At 39.4% G+C, this 17,628-nt stretch overlaps 1 protein-coding gene across 19 annotated transcripts in view; it reads left to right on the plus strand.

The window, feature by feature from the left end:
* The window catches only part of mycbp2 (MYC binding protein 2), a 59,897-nt gene that overhangs the window by 4,817 nt on the left and 37,452 nt on the right, over positions 1–17,628 (plus strand). For 15 of the 19 annotated variants that reach the window (XM_047815358.1, XM_047815356.1, XM_047815360.1 and 12 more), the window contains exons 3-24: positions 4,164–4,379; positions 4,980–5,133; positions 5,342–5,538; positions 6,637–6,879; positions 6,985–7,056; positions 7,152–7,248; positions 7,368–7,441; positions 8,599–8,737; positions 8,892–8,968; positions 11,617–11,821; positions 12,181–12,345; positions 12,656–12,814; positions 12,965–13,169; positions 13,303–13,448; positions 13,700–13,810; positions 14,269–14,373; positions 15,445–15,564; positions 15,791–15,872; positions 15,984–16,101; positions 16,617–16,821; positions 16,926–17,079; positions 17,296–17,468. In XM_047815358.1, coding sequence (XP_047671314.1) covers positions 4,164–4,379; positions 4,980–5,133; positions 5,342–5,538; positions 6,637–6,879; positions 6,985–7,056; positions 7,152–7,248; positions 7,368–7,441; positions 8,599–8,737; positions 8,892–8,968; positions 11,617–11,821; positions 12,181–12,345; positions 12,656–12,814; positions 12,965–13,169; positions 13,303–13,448; positions 13,700–13,810; positions 14,269–14,373; positions 15,445–15,564; positions 15,791–15,872; positions 15,984–16,101; positions 16,617–16,821; positions 16,926–17,079; positions 17,296–17,468 — 3,217 coding nt within the window. The remainder of the gene's footprint in view (positions 1–4,163; positions 4,380–4,979; positions 5,134–5,341; positions 5,539–6,636; positions 6,880–6,984; positions 7,057–7,151; positions 7,249–7,367; positions 7,442–8,598; positions 8,738–8,891; positions 8,969–11,616; positions 11,822–12,180; positions 12,346–12,655; positions 12,815–12,964; positions 13,170–13,302; positions 13,449–13,699; positions 13,811–14,268; positions 14,374–15,444; positions 15,565–15,790; positions 15,873–15,983; positions 16,102–16,616; positions 16,822–16,925; positions 17,080–17,295; positions 17,469–17,628) is intronic. The other 4 variants (XM_047815359.1, XM_047815373.1, XM_047815362.1 and 1 more) reach the window with 3 other exon arrangements.

Here is a 17,628-nt window from a genome sequence, read left to right on the forward strand (position 1 = left end):
TTTAGTGATGCAGCCTTAAACTGAGGATTGTTTGGCTGCAGTCTTATTCATATAATACACTAAGTTGTATTTTGTGATCAGGTACGTGGACTTGCTGCTCTTTAGCAGTCCTTGTGGGAAAGTCAGGAATAGTCTAGAAATAGGACAGTACAATGGGTTCAGCTGATCTGAACACCGTTTACAGAACAATCTCTGGTTAATGTCATAGTGCCCCGTGCACGAGGAACTCTTGCATTCAGAAGTGTTTCCTGTATTGCTGGATCAGTCCTCAGTTTCTGATTTGGTGACCTGGTTAGAATGTCTAAATCTCATAATATAATTGTGACAGCAACAGCGATGGGATAACATGCATAGATGTGACTATTATGCTCAATTTTGAGACAGTAAATTCTGAGAGGCATATCTTCACCTTTCAGGAGATTCAGACACTGGTTACCTGAGCACGGATAGCAAGGAAATCAAACCAAGTATAGAGAAATTAGAAGTGTATAGAGAAATGGATTCTGTTGGGGGAATACCGATACCACATCAGGGAACAGTGAGTTAAAATGATTTAACATTTAGATACCGTCTAGTGTACGTGCAAAACACATGGAAGGGATAAATTTCATGAATTAAAACTTACATTTCATAATGCAAAAGTTCTGCTTTGAGAACATGGACCTAATGGAGGTAACGTGAAGACAGATACATGAATTGCATTTGTAGTCTTTCTTTACTAGGGTATAAAAAGACATCCAAGCATTTACTACGGTTTGCCTGTTACACAGGTATGTGTCACACTTCTACCTCACACATTAAATCTGTACATTTATGAGGCTGTTGTCTGACTAGCTCGTGTCAGATACTGAACTACGTATGTGTCTGAGAGATAACAGTGAAGCATTTAAAGGCTTCTCAAGCAAATAAGCTGTGTCCTAGTTTTAAGAGATACCAGGTAACATGACTTCTGCTGTCAAGTCGTCAATACGTCATAAGATCAGGGTTTGTTTAAAAAAAAATAATTCCATGCTTTTTTTTTGCTGGTAAATAAATTGATCAGAAGAGACATTTTCTTATGTGTTGCTCAAGCAGTTTCATAACACTGGGTATTTGTATTGACTGCTTAGGAGTTCGGCTTTATAGTCATCACTGTTCTGAGAAAGACCTTACAGGTCAGTGATTTAACATCATTATCAATATTAATCCTTGTATAGCTGATGTGTTTGCAATGCCAGGAATACAAATTTACTAGGCTCTTAGAGCTGAGTACATGCCAGTAAACACTTGCACACATAGAAGAGATTTGGGGAGTGGCTGGGTCACGATTGGCTGTTGCTAGACGACCCGTGTTGCACGTCTCCACAGCAACAGCGTTCCTCACATCCTGAACTGAACACCAGTCTTTGGAGGGCAATTCCTGCCTGTGTTTGGATATTCTTCATGCATCAGATTTATTTTCCCTAGTGAATAGGAATGGTTCCTGGGCATGGATAAGAACAATTAACGTGACCGTAGCAGAGAGGAGCATAAGCAGCAATTATCCCCCCTAATGTTCTGTCAGTTTACTGCAGTCTGCTTCGATCTCTACATTTCTCCTTTCTCCGTATCTTTATCTGTGTCTCTCTGGATGCTACGGCATTCTATTTGTGCTCCCAAACAAATATGGGTGAGATTTCACAAATCAAGGGCTACCTGAGGACTGAAGGTATTGCTGTTATAAATTGCAGCATGTAACAGCTTGCCCTATCAGACACGGTGTGACAGATAGATGTGATTTTGTTTATGACTTTCTGGTTGAGTGAGTGTGGGAAGAGATTTTTTTTTTGCTGTGTGTACCATAGAGCTAGGCTATATGGCCAAAAATATTATGATGTTGCATATTTTTGTAATATTCTGCATTTGTGATCATTTCTAAATAATATCTGTTGATCAGAATCGGAACCAGGATCAGAATCAGGTTTATTGGCCAAATGTGTTGACACACACAAGAAATTTGGTTCCAGCTGTTTGTGACTCTCAAGTATAGCCATAAATAACACTGTACAGGTGATGTGATGACTGACCGTTTTACAGGACATATGTACAGTTACCCAATAAACAATCACCAGACTTAGTGATCATTTTACATTTTAATGTGTCCTGGGGCTCAGGAGCAAAAAACGAAAGAATCTCAGCTCTCAAACAAATCCCATAAAGTTATTAATGAAACAAAAAGCATTATTACATTCTGATTAACATGAATTACAACACAGCAACTTGCAGATGTATTCATGTCAAAGTTGAATTTGAGAATTAAGTTTCTTTGATCGGCATTGGCTGTATGATTTTCAGTAGTTCAGAGATCTTCTTGTCTTGTTTTGCTTCAGCTTTGGTCATACATTTTTGTTTATTCGGCTGCAGAAGTGGAGTCGCCAGAGCCAGGTTATGTGCAGGCACATCAGCAGGTATAACCATGGTTGTGTCTCGGAAATTTCTGTTTTATCATCCTGTTTACCTTAATATGTGTGGTACATGCTTCACATTGCATCACACAAAAATCACAATCAGCTCCCTCTCCTTTCGAATTGTCATACCTCGGCCATGAGTACAACTTTGTCCACAGTGGCTGGAATGTCCTTTGTCATTTTAATCATTATTCAATTGTTTGACAGTTGTGATGTATGCTTTGAAACCGCAGTCATTTTAGACTATTTGGTTTTGGTCAAAATAGAGTGCAACTATGATATTGTGTGATTTAGTGAGAGGTAATATAAAATATGGCTGCTGAAATATGCAGTATGCTGCAACTGTTAATGTTAATTTTCCGTTTAATGTTGTAAATTATCAGAGAAAAGGTCCCCGGGATGCACATTTGCTCAAAGAATGCGTCCATGATGAAAACCATGCATTAAAGACGCAGGTCACAGAGGTAAAATTATCACTGCACTCGATAGTACTTAGTTTTTTTCTGCAGGGGTAAATTTGTTTGGTACTCAACTAGGTTAGTGACCTCTCCGATGTGTAGCCGTGTTGTCTGGAAACTCAACTAACTAAGACTAATATCTGCTAGAAGCAGTTTGAATAGATGTGCTTGGCTGCCTTCTCAGCTGGCCTCAGAGGAAGCATGAACAGCCAGCTGATCACATCATTTTGAACTACTGCTCATGCAATGTCAGGGGATGATGTAATACCCTCGAGGGAATAGAATATCTGTCTACTTCTACATGCATGAGCTTCCAGATTCCCGACAAGGGAGAGTGTATGACTAGTTTTGCACTCTTGGACTACTGGCCTTCCATAGCAGTGGATTATAACTCACAACCTCTGTGTGACAGGTCAAGCTTTTCTGTTTAGTCACTTGGGAGAACCCGTCCCTGCCATCCTGCTCACTTTGTACTAGGCCTGGGCGATAAACGATGTATCGCGATAGACACGTGATCAATATCAATAAAAAATGTGTTCGATAAAACGTTCAATTATTTATTTATTTATTTATTTATTTTTTGCAGAAAAAAGGAAATGTAATTTTTATTACCATTCTTTTAAGTTCTTGATTGGACATTTTATTCTTTGTCGGAAGAAAACAGAGGTTGCGATGCAAGTTTGATTGCGTTAACAAAGGCACTCCCTTTCTGGTAACCTTTTGCACTAGTTTATTACACTTTATTAAGCATTTCTTACATTTTCTTTCATTTTGCACCTTAAATGTTATGAGATAATTGTTAAGTGTTCATTGTGATTTTTGACTTGTGTTTACATTATAATTATTTGAGTTTTCCTGGTTGTTGAAATTTCTATCTTAATAACTGAGGGTATTATGATCAGAGGAAGATTACGTTGAAAATAAAAATGTTTAAATGTAATATATTTTTCTCCTGGTCCTTATTTTAAAGGGGTCATAAAAAAGATCAATATTTATCGATATCGACCGACATGAAACACTGATATTGTGGTACAGTTTTCAGCCATATCGCCCAACTTTGTACATATTACAAATCACATTTGAGCTTCCTGTCTGAACAATAATTTGCAAAAACAGATTTTGATCTAATCCTCTTTCCTTGTTGTGCTTATTTGCTTATGTCTTATTCATGATGTTCACTATGTATAAAACCCATCTCACACAGCCTTTCTTACCCACCCCGTCTCTTCTACCTCTTCTCGCTTTGTCTCTCTACCTCTCTTTTCTCTCCCTCTTGCAGACAGAGAATCTTGATGGGGCCTTCCCAGTCCCAGACATCAAGCTCCACAGTAATCCATCTGCATTTAATGTGTACTGTAATGTTCGGCGGTGTGTACTGGACTGGCAGCAGAAGGAGACCTCCCTGGCCCTGGCTTCCCGGAACTCTGTTCAGAGTGGTGACTCGGACAGTGAGGAAGAGGAGGAGTATCGTGAACCTGCTGTCAAACTACCCAAGGTTAGTGGATCACAACATTGTTGATAAGACCTCTAGTGCATACCTAACATTAACGTGTTATTGTAGATTTATTTAGACTCACATAGAAACAGGCCATCTGCGTAGTTGCTATGTGAACAGAAAGCAGTACAGCCTGCAACACGGGGTGGCTTTTTCAGCACTGTGCTTTCACACGTCTTAGGTTCAGTGGGATGAACTGACTTTAGTGATGGCTGACATTGCTTATCTTAGCAAATTGGCTCAATTAACAGTGGCGTCTTGATAAGTACATTGTTAAATAATTTTTTTAACACATGGACGTATTGAATTGTCTCATATCAGTTGATACAAATAGTATGCTGTATTATTACACACCTGTTCTAACGATAGTGCTGTCTCATGTTTCCTAAAACACATTTTCAACAAGCAAATCTATTCACTCAGTGATTTTGCTAGTAGTAAGTGGATGTCTGGATTCAAATAACCATATTTTAGAGGCTTGACTTTGCTTTTGTCAGTATTTATTTGTGTAGTTAATAAACACTTATCAGAAAAGCAACAGTTCTTGGTTTCTCTCTGCTTAGTGCAGTAACACTCATGGCTTGTTCTTGTTTTCGTCAGATCATTGGCATTGGACTGTGTGGAGTGTTTGAGCTTATAAAGGAGACGCGGTTCTCACACCCCTCACTGTGTCTGAGGAGCCTGCAGGCGCTGCTGGACATGCTACAGGGCCAACAGCCTGAGAGCTTCCAGACAGAACCACCAGATGTGCTGGGTGTGTTTCTGTCTGTCTCTTATTCTAGCTCTTGTCCTCTCTCTGTCTCTCACACACACACACACACACACACACACACACACACACACACACACACACACACACACACACATACACACACACACATACACACACACTCACTCACTCACTCACTCACTCACTCACACAAACAAAATGAATTTTTCTGTGGGTGTTCTTATGTGTACAGAATCTCTGTTCCACCTGCTGCTGGAGACCACAGTACGGAGTACAGGAATGAATGACCCCACTGGTCAAGCACTGACCGCCCTATCCTGTGCCTGCCTGTTCAGCTTGGTGGTGGCCTGGGGAGACACTGGGAAAATCCTGCAGGCTGTATCTGCTATTCTCACGAATAATGGCAGCCATGCCTGCCAGACTATCCAGGTTAGAGGAGCTTTTTACCTGCTTGTTGTCTGAATACAAAAGGAGCTTTCTGAATGAGACATGACTACATCAGTAGATCTTGAGATATCATCTGAAAAGATTGTTTAGATTTATAAAGTATTGATGAAATATATTTCTTACAGCATTCCTTCGAGCATTTGCAGTGCTGTTCTTGTCTGAGCAGTGAGAATATTATAGTCAGCTCCAGAATTACTGTCCTCATATCCAAAAGAAATTATATCTTAAGTCACTATCCATCATTTGGACACAAAAGCAATTGCTATGCAACATTGATTGTAAAGGATGTATAAAAGACGTAAGCAATTAAAAAATCTATTAGGCTTAGTCGGACCCATAATAATAGGAAGAGCTGCGTGAGTATATTTTATCACAGCAGAATAACAGAATTGCACACAGGTTTATTGATTTTTTTGGTGTCGGGTTTTAAAACTATTAGAAGTTGTTATTTACTCCATGGCAGGCTTCAGAATATAATAACTGATGGACATTTTCAACATTTTTCTTTTGAAAGTTTTTCAAGCCCAAAATATCTCCCACATGTGTTAGTAATGCTTGTTTTTAATGTAAGTTGCCATAAAGCGTCTGTCTGTTGTGGCTAATAATAATAATAATAATAATAATAATAATAGTTTATTACATCATTGTTTGATTGAAGCGATATTGAGTGAATTCTCTTTAGTTTAATTGTCATATGTGGAATCTGTGTAAAAATCTTTAAAAGTATGGAGTTTTGTTGGCAGACAGCTCACAGGTAATTCAGGTATGATATTACATTAGAAAACATAATGAATCTGTTTGCTGTAGAACATGTCTTAGTATGATTTGCCTAAAATGATGTTGGACTGAGAAATGCACTGCTTGATTTCTGATGAACAAAATAACACAAGTTACGAGTTACTTGTATACCAGACAAATAAAAACACTTGTCCTTCCTTGTATGCTGGCTGTATCTTATTATTCTGGTTTCAGACACTGATTGCTCTGTTAAAAAGCCCAGAAAAATGGACACTGTTGGCACAGACATTTTGAGATGTAAATTAGACTCCATTTTTGGTCTTGTGTGCATGTGCTGTTTAGGTTCCAACAATCCTGAATGCTCTACAGAGGAGTGTACAAGCAGTGTTAGTAGGGAAGGTCCAGATTCAGGACTGGTTTGGGAATGGCATCAAACGAGCGGCACTGATGAACAAATGGGTTCTAAAAGAGGTGAGCATTGATGAGGATGAGCACTGCCTGCTCCAAACGGATGGATCCTTCCTTTACCTGCTCTGTAAGGATGGTCTCTACAAAATCGGCTCAGGGTACAGTGGCACTGTTCGGGTAAGCCCATGTCCTTCTGAAATGTTTATGAATTAGTTTTGGTAACACAATATTATATTATAAAGGTAAAATGAGATTATTTAAAAAATGAGTCTGTTATTGCAGGGCCATGTGTATAACTCCACATCTCGCATCAGGAACCGAAAGGAGAAGAGGTCGTGGTTGGGATTTGCTCAGGTAACAGACCCCTTACCTATCTTCCACATAGAGCTGATGATGAATGCCACACGCAGGAGCAAAGAGCTATAAATTTGTTATGTGTTGTTTGATAGGGCTTTCTGTTATATCGGGACATGAACAGTCACAGCATGGCAGCCATCAAGATCAACCCAGAGACCCTGGAGCAGGAGGGCACTATTACAATGCCTGGTACAAACAACTGCTCTTATGGAAGTACATGCTGGTGGAAACAGTTGCTAATTTAAAGAGTGACTTTGTTTAGTGTTGGGGATTTTGTCATTTAAATGATGTACATTTTTTGTCCTAAGGTCTCCAAGCAGAGGGACAGAACATAATCTTTACAGATGGAGAATATATCAACCAGATAGCAGCCTGCAAGGATGTAAGTACTTATTTTTTTTTCAAACTCACCAAAGCATTTTTTAAGCTTTTGTGCTTCATGTCTAAGCGTGTTAATTGTGTAGAGATCTTCTTTGCAGGACTTTTTTTGAATTTTGAATTATAAGCCTGCCCCATAAGCATAATAAGAAACCTTGCAGTGTGTCATCTGGCCATTTTCTCAGAGTTACACCTAGTCCTTGATTACATGGTGCCGGTGTAGAAGAGATGAGATATGAATGGTATTGTGTCACAGGAGTGTTACATACAGACAGTCAGACAGATGGTTTGTTTGTATGCATAAATGTTTCCATCAGCAGAATTTAGGCAGCTACCACGGATATCCTGGAGGAGGAGCATGTGCATTCTGCCATGTTTAAGCACAGGAGAATTACAGAAAGAATAAACTCCAATACCCAGTTAACTTCCTCCTTCACCCCAGTGATACAGACTCAGTGATACAAACAGGATATCACACTTCAGTTGTAGTGGCATGCTGTCTGAGGCGGATGTGGCTGTGTGCGCTTGTCTGTGACAAATTGTCTATTGAAGCTGCTGGTTGGTGTTCATTGGTTTGTGGCCAGGAGGAAAATTCTCAGCATTGTTCAGTTGCACACATTCAGATTGCTGTAGTTTATCTTGATAAATGTAATAAACAAGTGTCAGATTTGCAAAAAAACTTCAGTTTGAACGTTTTTACAGCAGCACTAGTGGTTTTCCCATTATTGAGTGGTACAGTAAGTTTGGCTGAATCTTAGCTATTTGATGACATGTTTATCTACGTTATCGCATGTTAACAGACTTACCTTGCAACCCAAATTCAGTGCCACAGGGTTAGGAAGCATTATGCATCAATTATGTTAAAGACTTATTTTAAAATGCTGAGTTTTAAGTAGTGATTACGCTGTCTTGCTGGCTAATTAAGAGTGGAGAATCTGACTTGCTGGACATTTTTACTCTGTATTTTTGCCTTGAGATTCTGGGGTATTTGGTTTGTCACGTACAGCGAATAGGTTGCATGCTTGATTTATAGCACAACAGCTGTTATAATTATATTATTATAATTCTTTCCAGATGCTGTATGAATCTTGTGAACCAACCTATTGCATACATTCATATTTATAAAATTGCCAACACTAATGTGTGTAACATTTGATATAGGATGGCTTTGTGGTGCGAATCTATGCCACAAGTACAGACCCGGCCTTGCAGCAGGAGTTGCAGCTCAAGCTGGCTAGAAAGTGTCTCCATGCCTGTGGCATCTCTCTCTTCGATTTGGAAAAAGACCTGCACATCATCAGTGAGGACACTTGTTTCCGTGTTCCATCATGGTTTTAGAAATTGTTGCTTAGCATATCACTTAATCTCACATTTACCTGTTAATAGAAAACAAATCACCCAAGTCACGTGAATTTATCCTGCACGTTTTAACGTGTTTGTGGTCACATCCTCAGGCACAGGGTTTGATGAAGAAGCAGCGCTGCTTGGAGCTGGTAGAGAGTTTGCTTTGATGAAAACAGCTTCTGGGAAGGTCAGTGTTTGCAATATAATGCCTTTTTGCTAGTAATGGTTGTAAATAAGGAATTTCATGCCATGTGTTACATAAGATCAGTGTTGTATAATTATGATATTGCACTTAAGTTAGAAGATATTGGTAACAACTATTTTGCTTAATTGTTTTGTGAATGTACATCAATCTCTTCCTGTGAGTGTTTGCACACAAGCACTTCTGGCATTGAGGGTGTCACTGTCATTTAGCACTGTGTTTTTAACTGCCGACACTTCACAGAGCATACATGGTGCCTACATTAAAGCAAGAAAATGCACTCAGTTCATAAATCCATTTAAAATGTTAAGTAACAGGAATAAACTGTACTATTCTACACTTTTAAATAATTAAGCGAACAAACTTTAAGGCTTTGTCAATCTTCATAAAACCACTTTGTAAACACTAGAAGCTAATAACGATTAGCAGGATAGCTTGCAAACTAATATATTGGTGACAGGGATATTTAGAGATTAAAGATGCCCTGCCACACGTATTTCATTACTTTTGTGGTAATGTCTGAAGTTTACCATGGACTCTGTAACATTTTTTGTGGAAAAAACAGGGTTTCCGCGGGTCATAAATTTAAGGCCATATAAAGACATAAAAAAAGACGGATTTTCCATACAAGGTCATAAAAAACATTTAGCCACGTCTTAAATTGATATGCTCGTCCATTAATTTGTTCTTCAATCAAAATGCGCTCACAGCGGTAATGGCATTCATTTGTTTTGCCTGTTGTAGTTCTGTATGAGGAATCTAGGTGGTATCACACTAGTATCACAGCGTTCCAGAACTACAAGGTCCATGTGGCAGCATACAGACTTGTCAGAAGGACTTTCACAGAAACCCGTGCGAACTCCGAACATACTGTATCATACTGAGTCACTGCTTAGTTTAATTGAAATCATCCTGGCTATCACAATGGGAAAATGTACCTTTAACGATCTGTGGCTCGAAGATGGTGCGTTCAGTAGCTGGCTCAAGCCCGTCACTAACAATCGGTATCAAGCCTATTGCACTCTGTGTAAGAAGACTTTGGAGCTGTCTAGTTTAGGCATAAAAGCCTTGAAGTTGCATGCAAAGTCAGAAAAGCATATAGTTGCTAAAATAATAAAGACTTTTGAAAGGAATTTTAATGACTGAAGTTATTTATCGTAATTCGGGTAGGTCATAAATTCAAATCATTATGGTCATAAAAAGGTCTTAAAAAGTCTTAAATTTGACTGATTAAACCCTGCAGAAACCCTGGAAAAATGCCTTGGTTACCTTGTTTCAAGCCATTCTAGTGTGGTATAGAAAGCCTGTAGGAAGACTCAGCTAGATTTGTGCCAGTTCTCATTAATAATCAATGAGCTATGCTGCTTGGCTCCGATTGGCTAACCGCTAGGATATGAGAGCATGACTATTCATTCACCCAGCGCAATAAGTTCTAAACGTTTATTTCATAATATCATTCGCAAAAATATGCTTTGCGTCGGTTTCGTCCATAACATTACAGCTTGGCAACAGCTGTTATCAACTAATTTTAGCTTTATCGGATGAACTTAGCTTGGCTAGCGAGTGCTAGCATTGTCCAGATGAACATCCAACCTGCTAGGCTAGCGAGTGCATTTTACCTGTATAACATAGCATTTCCTTGAGTTAATTGTTTTACTTACAGGCTGGGCACTGGCCATAGACTGCCGCGATGGTACTGCTCCAGGCTTCAATTCTGTGGGCGTGGTCTCAAGTGGGAGAGCTCATGAATAGTAATGAGCTCGATCATTTCTACGTCACTCTGAGCAGCTTTTCTAACTGACCTGATTTCTCCACTTATTTCTTTTAAGTAGCTAGAACTGACAGGGGAGGTAGCAGTTCATTTTCACATTCCCGACACAACACAAACACATATGGACTTAACACGTATCAAAAAATACAAGTAAAAACGGTTTTGTGTGGAAGGGCACCTTTTAAGGTTGGATTTGATTTAAAACTTAGATTTGAATAGCATATTCAAGATTTCTATTCAGAATTAACAAGTAAACATTGTTTGGAATTCACAGCTTTTGAAATTAGTTAAATGCCAGCAAACACTGCAGTAACTGTACATGTATGAAACTAGACTGTTTTGTCAAAACAATTTAGTACTACAGGTTTATTTTTTCTAACAAAATTTCAAGCTTTATCATCTCATTACACTGTCATATAATCCTCACATTCTTAGCAGACATTCAATTGAAATTGAGTTTCTATTGCAGTAATATGGTATATCCATCCAACCATTTCCTCACCACAGGACTTTCTCACCACCTTACCATTACAAATTGCCTGTTACAACTGTGTGGATATCATATAAATGTTAAAGCATCAGCCATGCTTTTTGTGGCCCTAATGTATGCTGCCTTTTTTTGTCACTTTTGTTTGTTCCTTTAGATTTTTTTTATGCAGCAGCAGCTGCAAATGTGAAAGAGTCCTCTGGTTATAACAGTTAATTTGGCCTTCTGGTCGCATAACTGCAGTTGCTACAAATCATAAATCGCTCTTTATACATTACACAGGATAAAAAAACATCCTTAAAGCCGCCTGAGAAAACCGTAAAGCTGCATAAAGGTTTACATTTGATTATTTACCTTTCTTCACCTTTCTTGTAGATCTACTACACTGGAAAGTACCAAAGTCTTGGCATTAAGCAGGGTGGACCATCAGCGGGGAAATGGGTTGAACTGCCCATTACAAAATCACCTAAGATTGCACAGTTTTCAGTGGGCCATGATGGCTCCCATGCCCTTTTGGTGGCTGAAGATGGCAGTGTTTTCTTCACTGGATCTGCCAGCAAAGGAGAAGATGGAGAGTCAAGTAAGCTGCTGTTGTCCTTTATTCCATATCTTTTACAATCTTGTTTTAAACAGTTTCATTCATATATAGTCATATTAATTGAGGTTTCACTTTCAGGTTAATTCAGTATAACTATTTATTCACTAGTGAATAAACTTTGTGAAGTAGAGTCCAGTTTATCATGCTCACATATTTGTCTTAGAATTATCTTTTAATAGAAACTAAACCAAGATTTGAAATGGACCTCTATTATTTGAAAACAAAAAACAACAAAGCTACAGGAATATTTATTAATATTTATTACATACAGGCCTATAATATACAGGTCTAAGATCTTGGATAGCTATTTGGTTGATCTTTTGATACTTGCTCCTTTTCAGCAAAGAGTCGCAGACAACCAAAGCCCTACAAGCCTAAGAAGATAATCAAGCTGGAGACAAAGACGGCGGTATACACAGCCTGCAACAATGGCAGCAGCAGCATAGTCACTAAGGATGGAGAACTCTACATGTTTGGCAAGGATGCCATTTACAGTGACAGCACCTGTAAGTGCTTATCTCTGGGATTGTCACTAAAGTCTTTATAAAGGATTGACTGGCAGTTAGTTGTCTGTGTGGAACTTATCTATAATATATCCCTGACAGCATCATTCGATGTTTCTGTCTGTTGCCACTGCTATACTGTATGAGCCAAACAATGGTTAACATTATCTTAATTTAAGTTGATTAAGATAACGGTTATCAGAGGATGATTTGCTGATGAATTGAAGTGATGCCTGTACATGTGTTGCAATGGTTCTGACTAATATTGTGGTTGTAATCTTTGGTAGAATGAAAGTTTTTCCTCTTTTCTCAGGTCAGGTATCAGATTTGAAGGGGCACTTTGTAACTCAGGTAGCCATGGGGAAAGCCCATACGTGTGTGCTGACTAAAAACGGAGAGGTGTGGACATTTGGAGTGAACAACAAAGGCCAGTGTGGCCGAGACACAGGAGCCATGAGTCAGGGAGGGAAAGGTAACAGTCAGCTTTCCATAAGTTCAACTTTGTAGTAATGCAGATATTTAGATATTAGAAATTGCTTGATTTTTTTTGGACATCATGTTTTCTGCCTTGGTAATTTGAAGAAGATTCTTTTTCTTGATTTTCTGCTTTTACTGTTTAAAGCTTTTGGGGTGGAGAACATGGCTACAGCAATGGATGAAGATTTGGAAGATGAGCTGGATGAGAAGGAGGAAAAGTCTATGATGTGCCAGCCAGGCATGCACAAGTGGAAGCTGGACCAGTGTATGGTTTGCACTGTATGTGGAGACTGCACTGGATATGGAGCTAGCTGTGTGAGCAGTGGAAGGCCAGACAGAGTGCCTGGAGGGTAAGTAACGCAGCAGGAACTCACATTGCTAGCCAGTGTGCTGTTATGTCTTTAGATTTGTTGTTTGTGTGTGCTGTGTTTGTGTATGTGTGTCTAATGTATGTCTATGGGTGTGTATGCGTATTCTCTTTAGAATTTGTGGTTGTGGTTCTGGCGAGTCGGGCTGCTCTTCGTGTGGCTGTTGCAAGGCTTGTGCTCGTGAGCTGGATGGCCAAGAGGCCAGGCAGAGAGGGATCTTTGATGCTGTAAAGGAGATGATACCACTAGACCTGCTGTTAGGTACAGCACCAACTTACAACTGGTTTTCAAACCATCCACTACCATCTCTAGCATATTCATTTCATGTTGAAGAGCTACTTTTATCTATTTTTTTTGTCACAGTTTGCCTGTTAGCATTGTGCATGTGTATACGTGTGTGCGCGGCACTGACTGGCATTTCCTTTTCATGCTCATCATTCACCGTCTTCATGTTGTCTCTTGTTTGCCCCCTTTTTTTCTTCCCTGGTGCTTCTGGGTCGTTTTTATTTTAGCTGTGCCTGTCCCTCCCCCTCCAGGCGTTAATATAGAGGAACACATCCAGATCCGACAGGAAGAGAAGAGACAGCGCGTCAATCGCCGCCACAGGCTAGAAGAGGGCAGAGGTAAGATGCAGTCATGACATCACACACACATACACAGTCTACCACAGACTCATCCCAGTTCTTCAGATTCTCAAGGCTATGACACCTTGCTAATACCTCTTAAGTATTTAAGAACTGGAGCTTTGTGGAGTTATTGAATCAGGGCATCACTTCTCTTGGGTCCTATAATCTTTTTCACATGCAGCTAATTTTTTTTGTGTTGTTGCTGGGGCTTGCGTTGGTCCACATACAATAAATTTGATTATGTTTTGAAAAGAAATCTTTCACTATTGATTTATTAAATCTACATAAAATAAAATGTAACCCAAAGAGCTACTACGGATAGATTCAACCTTTACATGTGATAGTGACTTTCTTGTGGAAGTGCCCCCCTTGCTTGTGTTTTATGGTTTGCCATGTGTTTCCATTTGTGAAATGCTTTGCCCATGCATGTGAAAGTTTCTTTCTCCCCCTCATAGGCCCCCTTGTATTCCCCGGCCCCCTTTTTATGAACCAGCGTGAGCAGGCCCTAGCCAGGCTAAGACCCATTCAAGCCTTTAAGCTAATGCGGGACAAACTCAAAGGTACTATGGTCTTCACTAAAGATTCTGCTTGGAGCCCAGCTTCCTGCTCTTTTCCCTCATTTAGCACACTAGTCTTCTTTACCTTCTTGTTCCCTTTTTTATTATTCTCACACTTGCTTTCTTTAAAAAAATAATAATTTTACCTTTTCTTTCCCTTTCTTTCCCTATTCTTTTTATCTCACTAGTTTATGTTCACTATGGTAGAACTACATAAATAAATTGTATGTTAATTATATTCTGTTTTCCTCTTTTTGAAGGAAATGTTCACTCTGCTCTCCATGTTTGTTAAATAAATTTGACTTGAATATCACTCAATATTTGCATATTTCTGCTTGGTTAATATAAAAAATGTGTTCAAACATGATGCAGTAGTGTTTGCAGAGTCTGGCTAATATGTGCACAACAGAGTTCACAAAAGCAGATGGTGTTATTATTGCAGGTGCATTTGACTTGTGAAATCAGTAGGAGGCGTTTCATCACATTTCATAAAATAAATTTCTTCATCATGACTATGAGAAGTAATACAATACGTCTATATAGGGAACAGTTTATTAAAATACAAATACTGTTTCACACGCCTGCTGGTGGTGGATAAAATATGTGACCGCGATGTGTATTAGCCCTGAGTTTGAGGGGGAGCATGTCTGCCTCCATGTTCACACTTAAGGCACACTGTTTTGCCTGTTCACTTAATTAGTTAGTTATTTACTGAGAATTTGTTCACCTCGCTGGTTTGATTAGGACTGTGACATGCTTTATTCTGGGCTTCTCTCTTAGTTTTAATAAGCAACCTGTCATAATTTTTTTTTTTGATGTTTGAAACGCCTTCTAAAAGAAACCCACCTAATTAGGTGTAACTTTACATATGTTTTATTGTTGTGGTCTCATCTAGCATCTTTTTCTGTATTTATTTGCTTTCGATTCTCTATGTGTGCCTTTAATCATTCATTTCATTGTTAATCTTGAAGCTCCAGTTCTGAATCACTTTTCAGGTGACTGATTGCCTTGGTCTTTCTCGCTCGTATATGTGAGGTGGTTCCCAGCATCATCAAACTGTGCTTTTCTTTACAGATGGTAGCAGTGAGCGTGGTGACAAAGATGCAAGTAAGATCACTACCTATCCTCCTGGAGCAGTGCGCTTTGACTGTGAGCTCCGTGCGGTGCAGGTCAGCTGCGGCTTCCACCACTCTGGTAAGCTAGAACTACAGCTGACTAGGCAAACAGATGCTAATACAACAATTCTATTGATTACCTTTGTAATATAGAATAGAATAGAATTACACAGTGCTCTTTGTTGTGTTTCCATTGTATCACATTATTTACTAGTTACAAATCACCTTACTTGTATATACAGAGCTCAATGCATAATAAATACCACTCATATGCTTTTAACTGTATGCTAATCTCTCTTTCACAGTGGTGCTAATGGAGAATGGGGATGTGTACACATTTGGCTATGGGCAGCATGGACAGCTTGGACATGGCGATGTGAATTCTAGGTAATAATAATGAGGCTTTAATTTGATACCGTATGGTATTTTGGGGTAAATCTTGTAAATATAAGACAAACTGGTCAGCTTGTTGACCTGTGGCTTTTTTGTTCTGCAAAGGGGGTCTCCGACTCTAGTGCAAGCTCTCCCAGGCCCCAGTGTGCAGGTTACCGCAGGCAGTAACCACACAGCAGTGCTCCTCATGGATGGACAGGTCTTCACTTTTGGGAGCTTTTCGGTATGTTGATCAGTCACAGTTTTTCATGTGCACCTATTCCTAGTACTCCATGTTAAGGTGTGTCATGTCTTAAATCATGAGTCATGCTAAAAAAACAGTAAGGATTTTGTTTTCATGGTTATGGCAAAAGCACAAAAATAAGATTACATACTGTCACAGTGTTGTGTATTATTGCAGGGCAGCGCTAATACTTTTAGTTTCTATGATGACAGTCTGTACAGAGGAAGGATTGTAAGAGCTGAGGCGAAAGTTTAGAGGCTAAAATAGGGTCTCAGTAGTAATGTAAGTAGCAAAGTGACAAAGTCCATCTGTACAAGCAAATATAATTAAACATAATGCCATGATCCAAAAATCCACTATCATCATCACAGGTTAATTGATTTATGACCAAAAGGGAAAAATGGGTCAAATAAAGACTTCTACCCAACCAAATTAGCAGCATGTTGGGGTTGCTACAGCAAATTTTGTGCCTACACAAAAATAAAACCCTGATGGTTTTACCATTCTCTCACCAGAAAGGACAGCTTGGTCGGCCCATTGTGGACATGCCCTACTGGAATGCCAAACCTTCGCCCATGCCCAACATCGGAGCTAGATATGGTCGCAAAGCCACTTGGATTGGAGCCAGTGGCGACCAGACCTTTTTGAGGATTGATGAAGCACTAATCAACTCTCACGTCTTGGCCACCTCGGAGATCTTTGCCAGCAAACACATAATTGGTACATCATTTCTGGAATTTGAGGGACTGTTCCAAGAAATTGGTTCTAATAAAAATGCTCCTGCTTGTCCTGGAATAAACTGATATATTATTTGATCTGCTTAGGTTTGGTTCCTACCTCTATATCCGAGCCCCCTCCCTTCAGATGCCTGCTGATCAACAAAATGGATGGAAGCTGCCGGACATTCAATGACTCAGAGCAGGAAGATCTACAAGGCTTCGGCCTCTGCCTAGACCCCGTATATGATGTCATCTGGCGGTAAGGATCTGATTACATTCTCTGGGCTGAGCTAGCTTTCTTATTAAGAATATGCTGATGTTAGATGAGAAATGAAAAATGTCATTACTACATATCCATCAAGCATGATATCAGTTTGATGAGTATATGTTTTTTAGTTAACATGAGTCAGTATATCTCTCAGGCTGCACGTGTTTTTTCATCTTCATAATTCACAATCAACTTTTTTTCCTCCAGGTTCCTACCCAGCACTCGAGAGATGTGGTGCTATAATTCTGTAATAGCAGATGCCCGCATGCCTACAGCCACGGATATCCAGTCACGTTGCAGCATCCTGAGCCCAGAGCTGGCACTGCCCTCAGGATCCCACGCTACCACCACACGCTCCCACGGAGCCCTTCATGTCCTGGGTACACCAATAACCTCATCAATCAGACTCCTTATACACTCTCTCTTTCCACATTGTATTCTGTTGTCCATGACACAACCATTCCTTTTGTTTCATTCCTTCATTATTATTATTGTTATTATTATTTTTATTCCCTTATACTTTTCATAGACTAGATTGAT

Source organism: Tachysurus fulvidraco, chromosome 6, assembly GCF_022655615.1.
Source record: "Tachysurus fulvidraco isolate hzauxx_2018 chromosome 6, HZAU_PFXX_2.0, whole genome shotgun sequence".
NCBI lineage: Eukaryota > Metazoa > Chordata > Actinopteri > Siluriformes > Bagridae > Tachysurus > Tachysurus fulvidraco.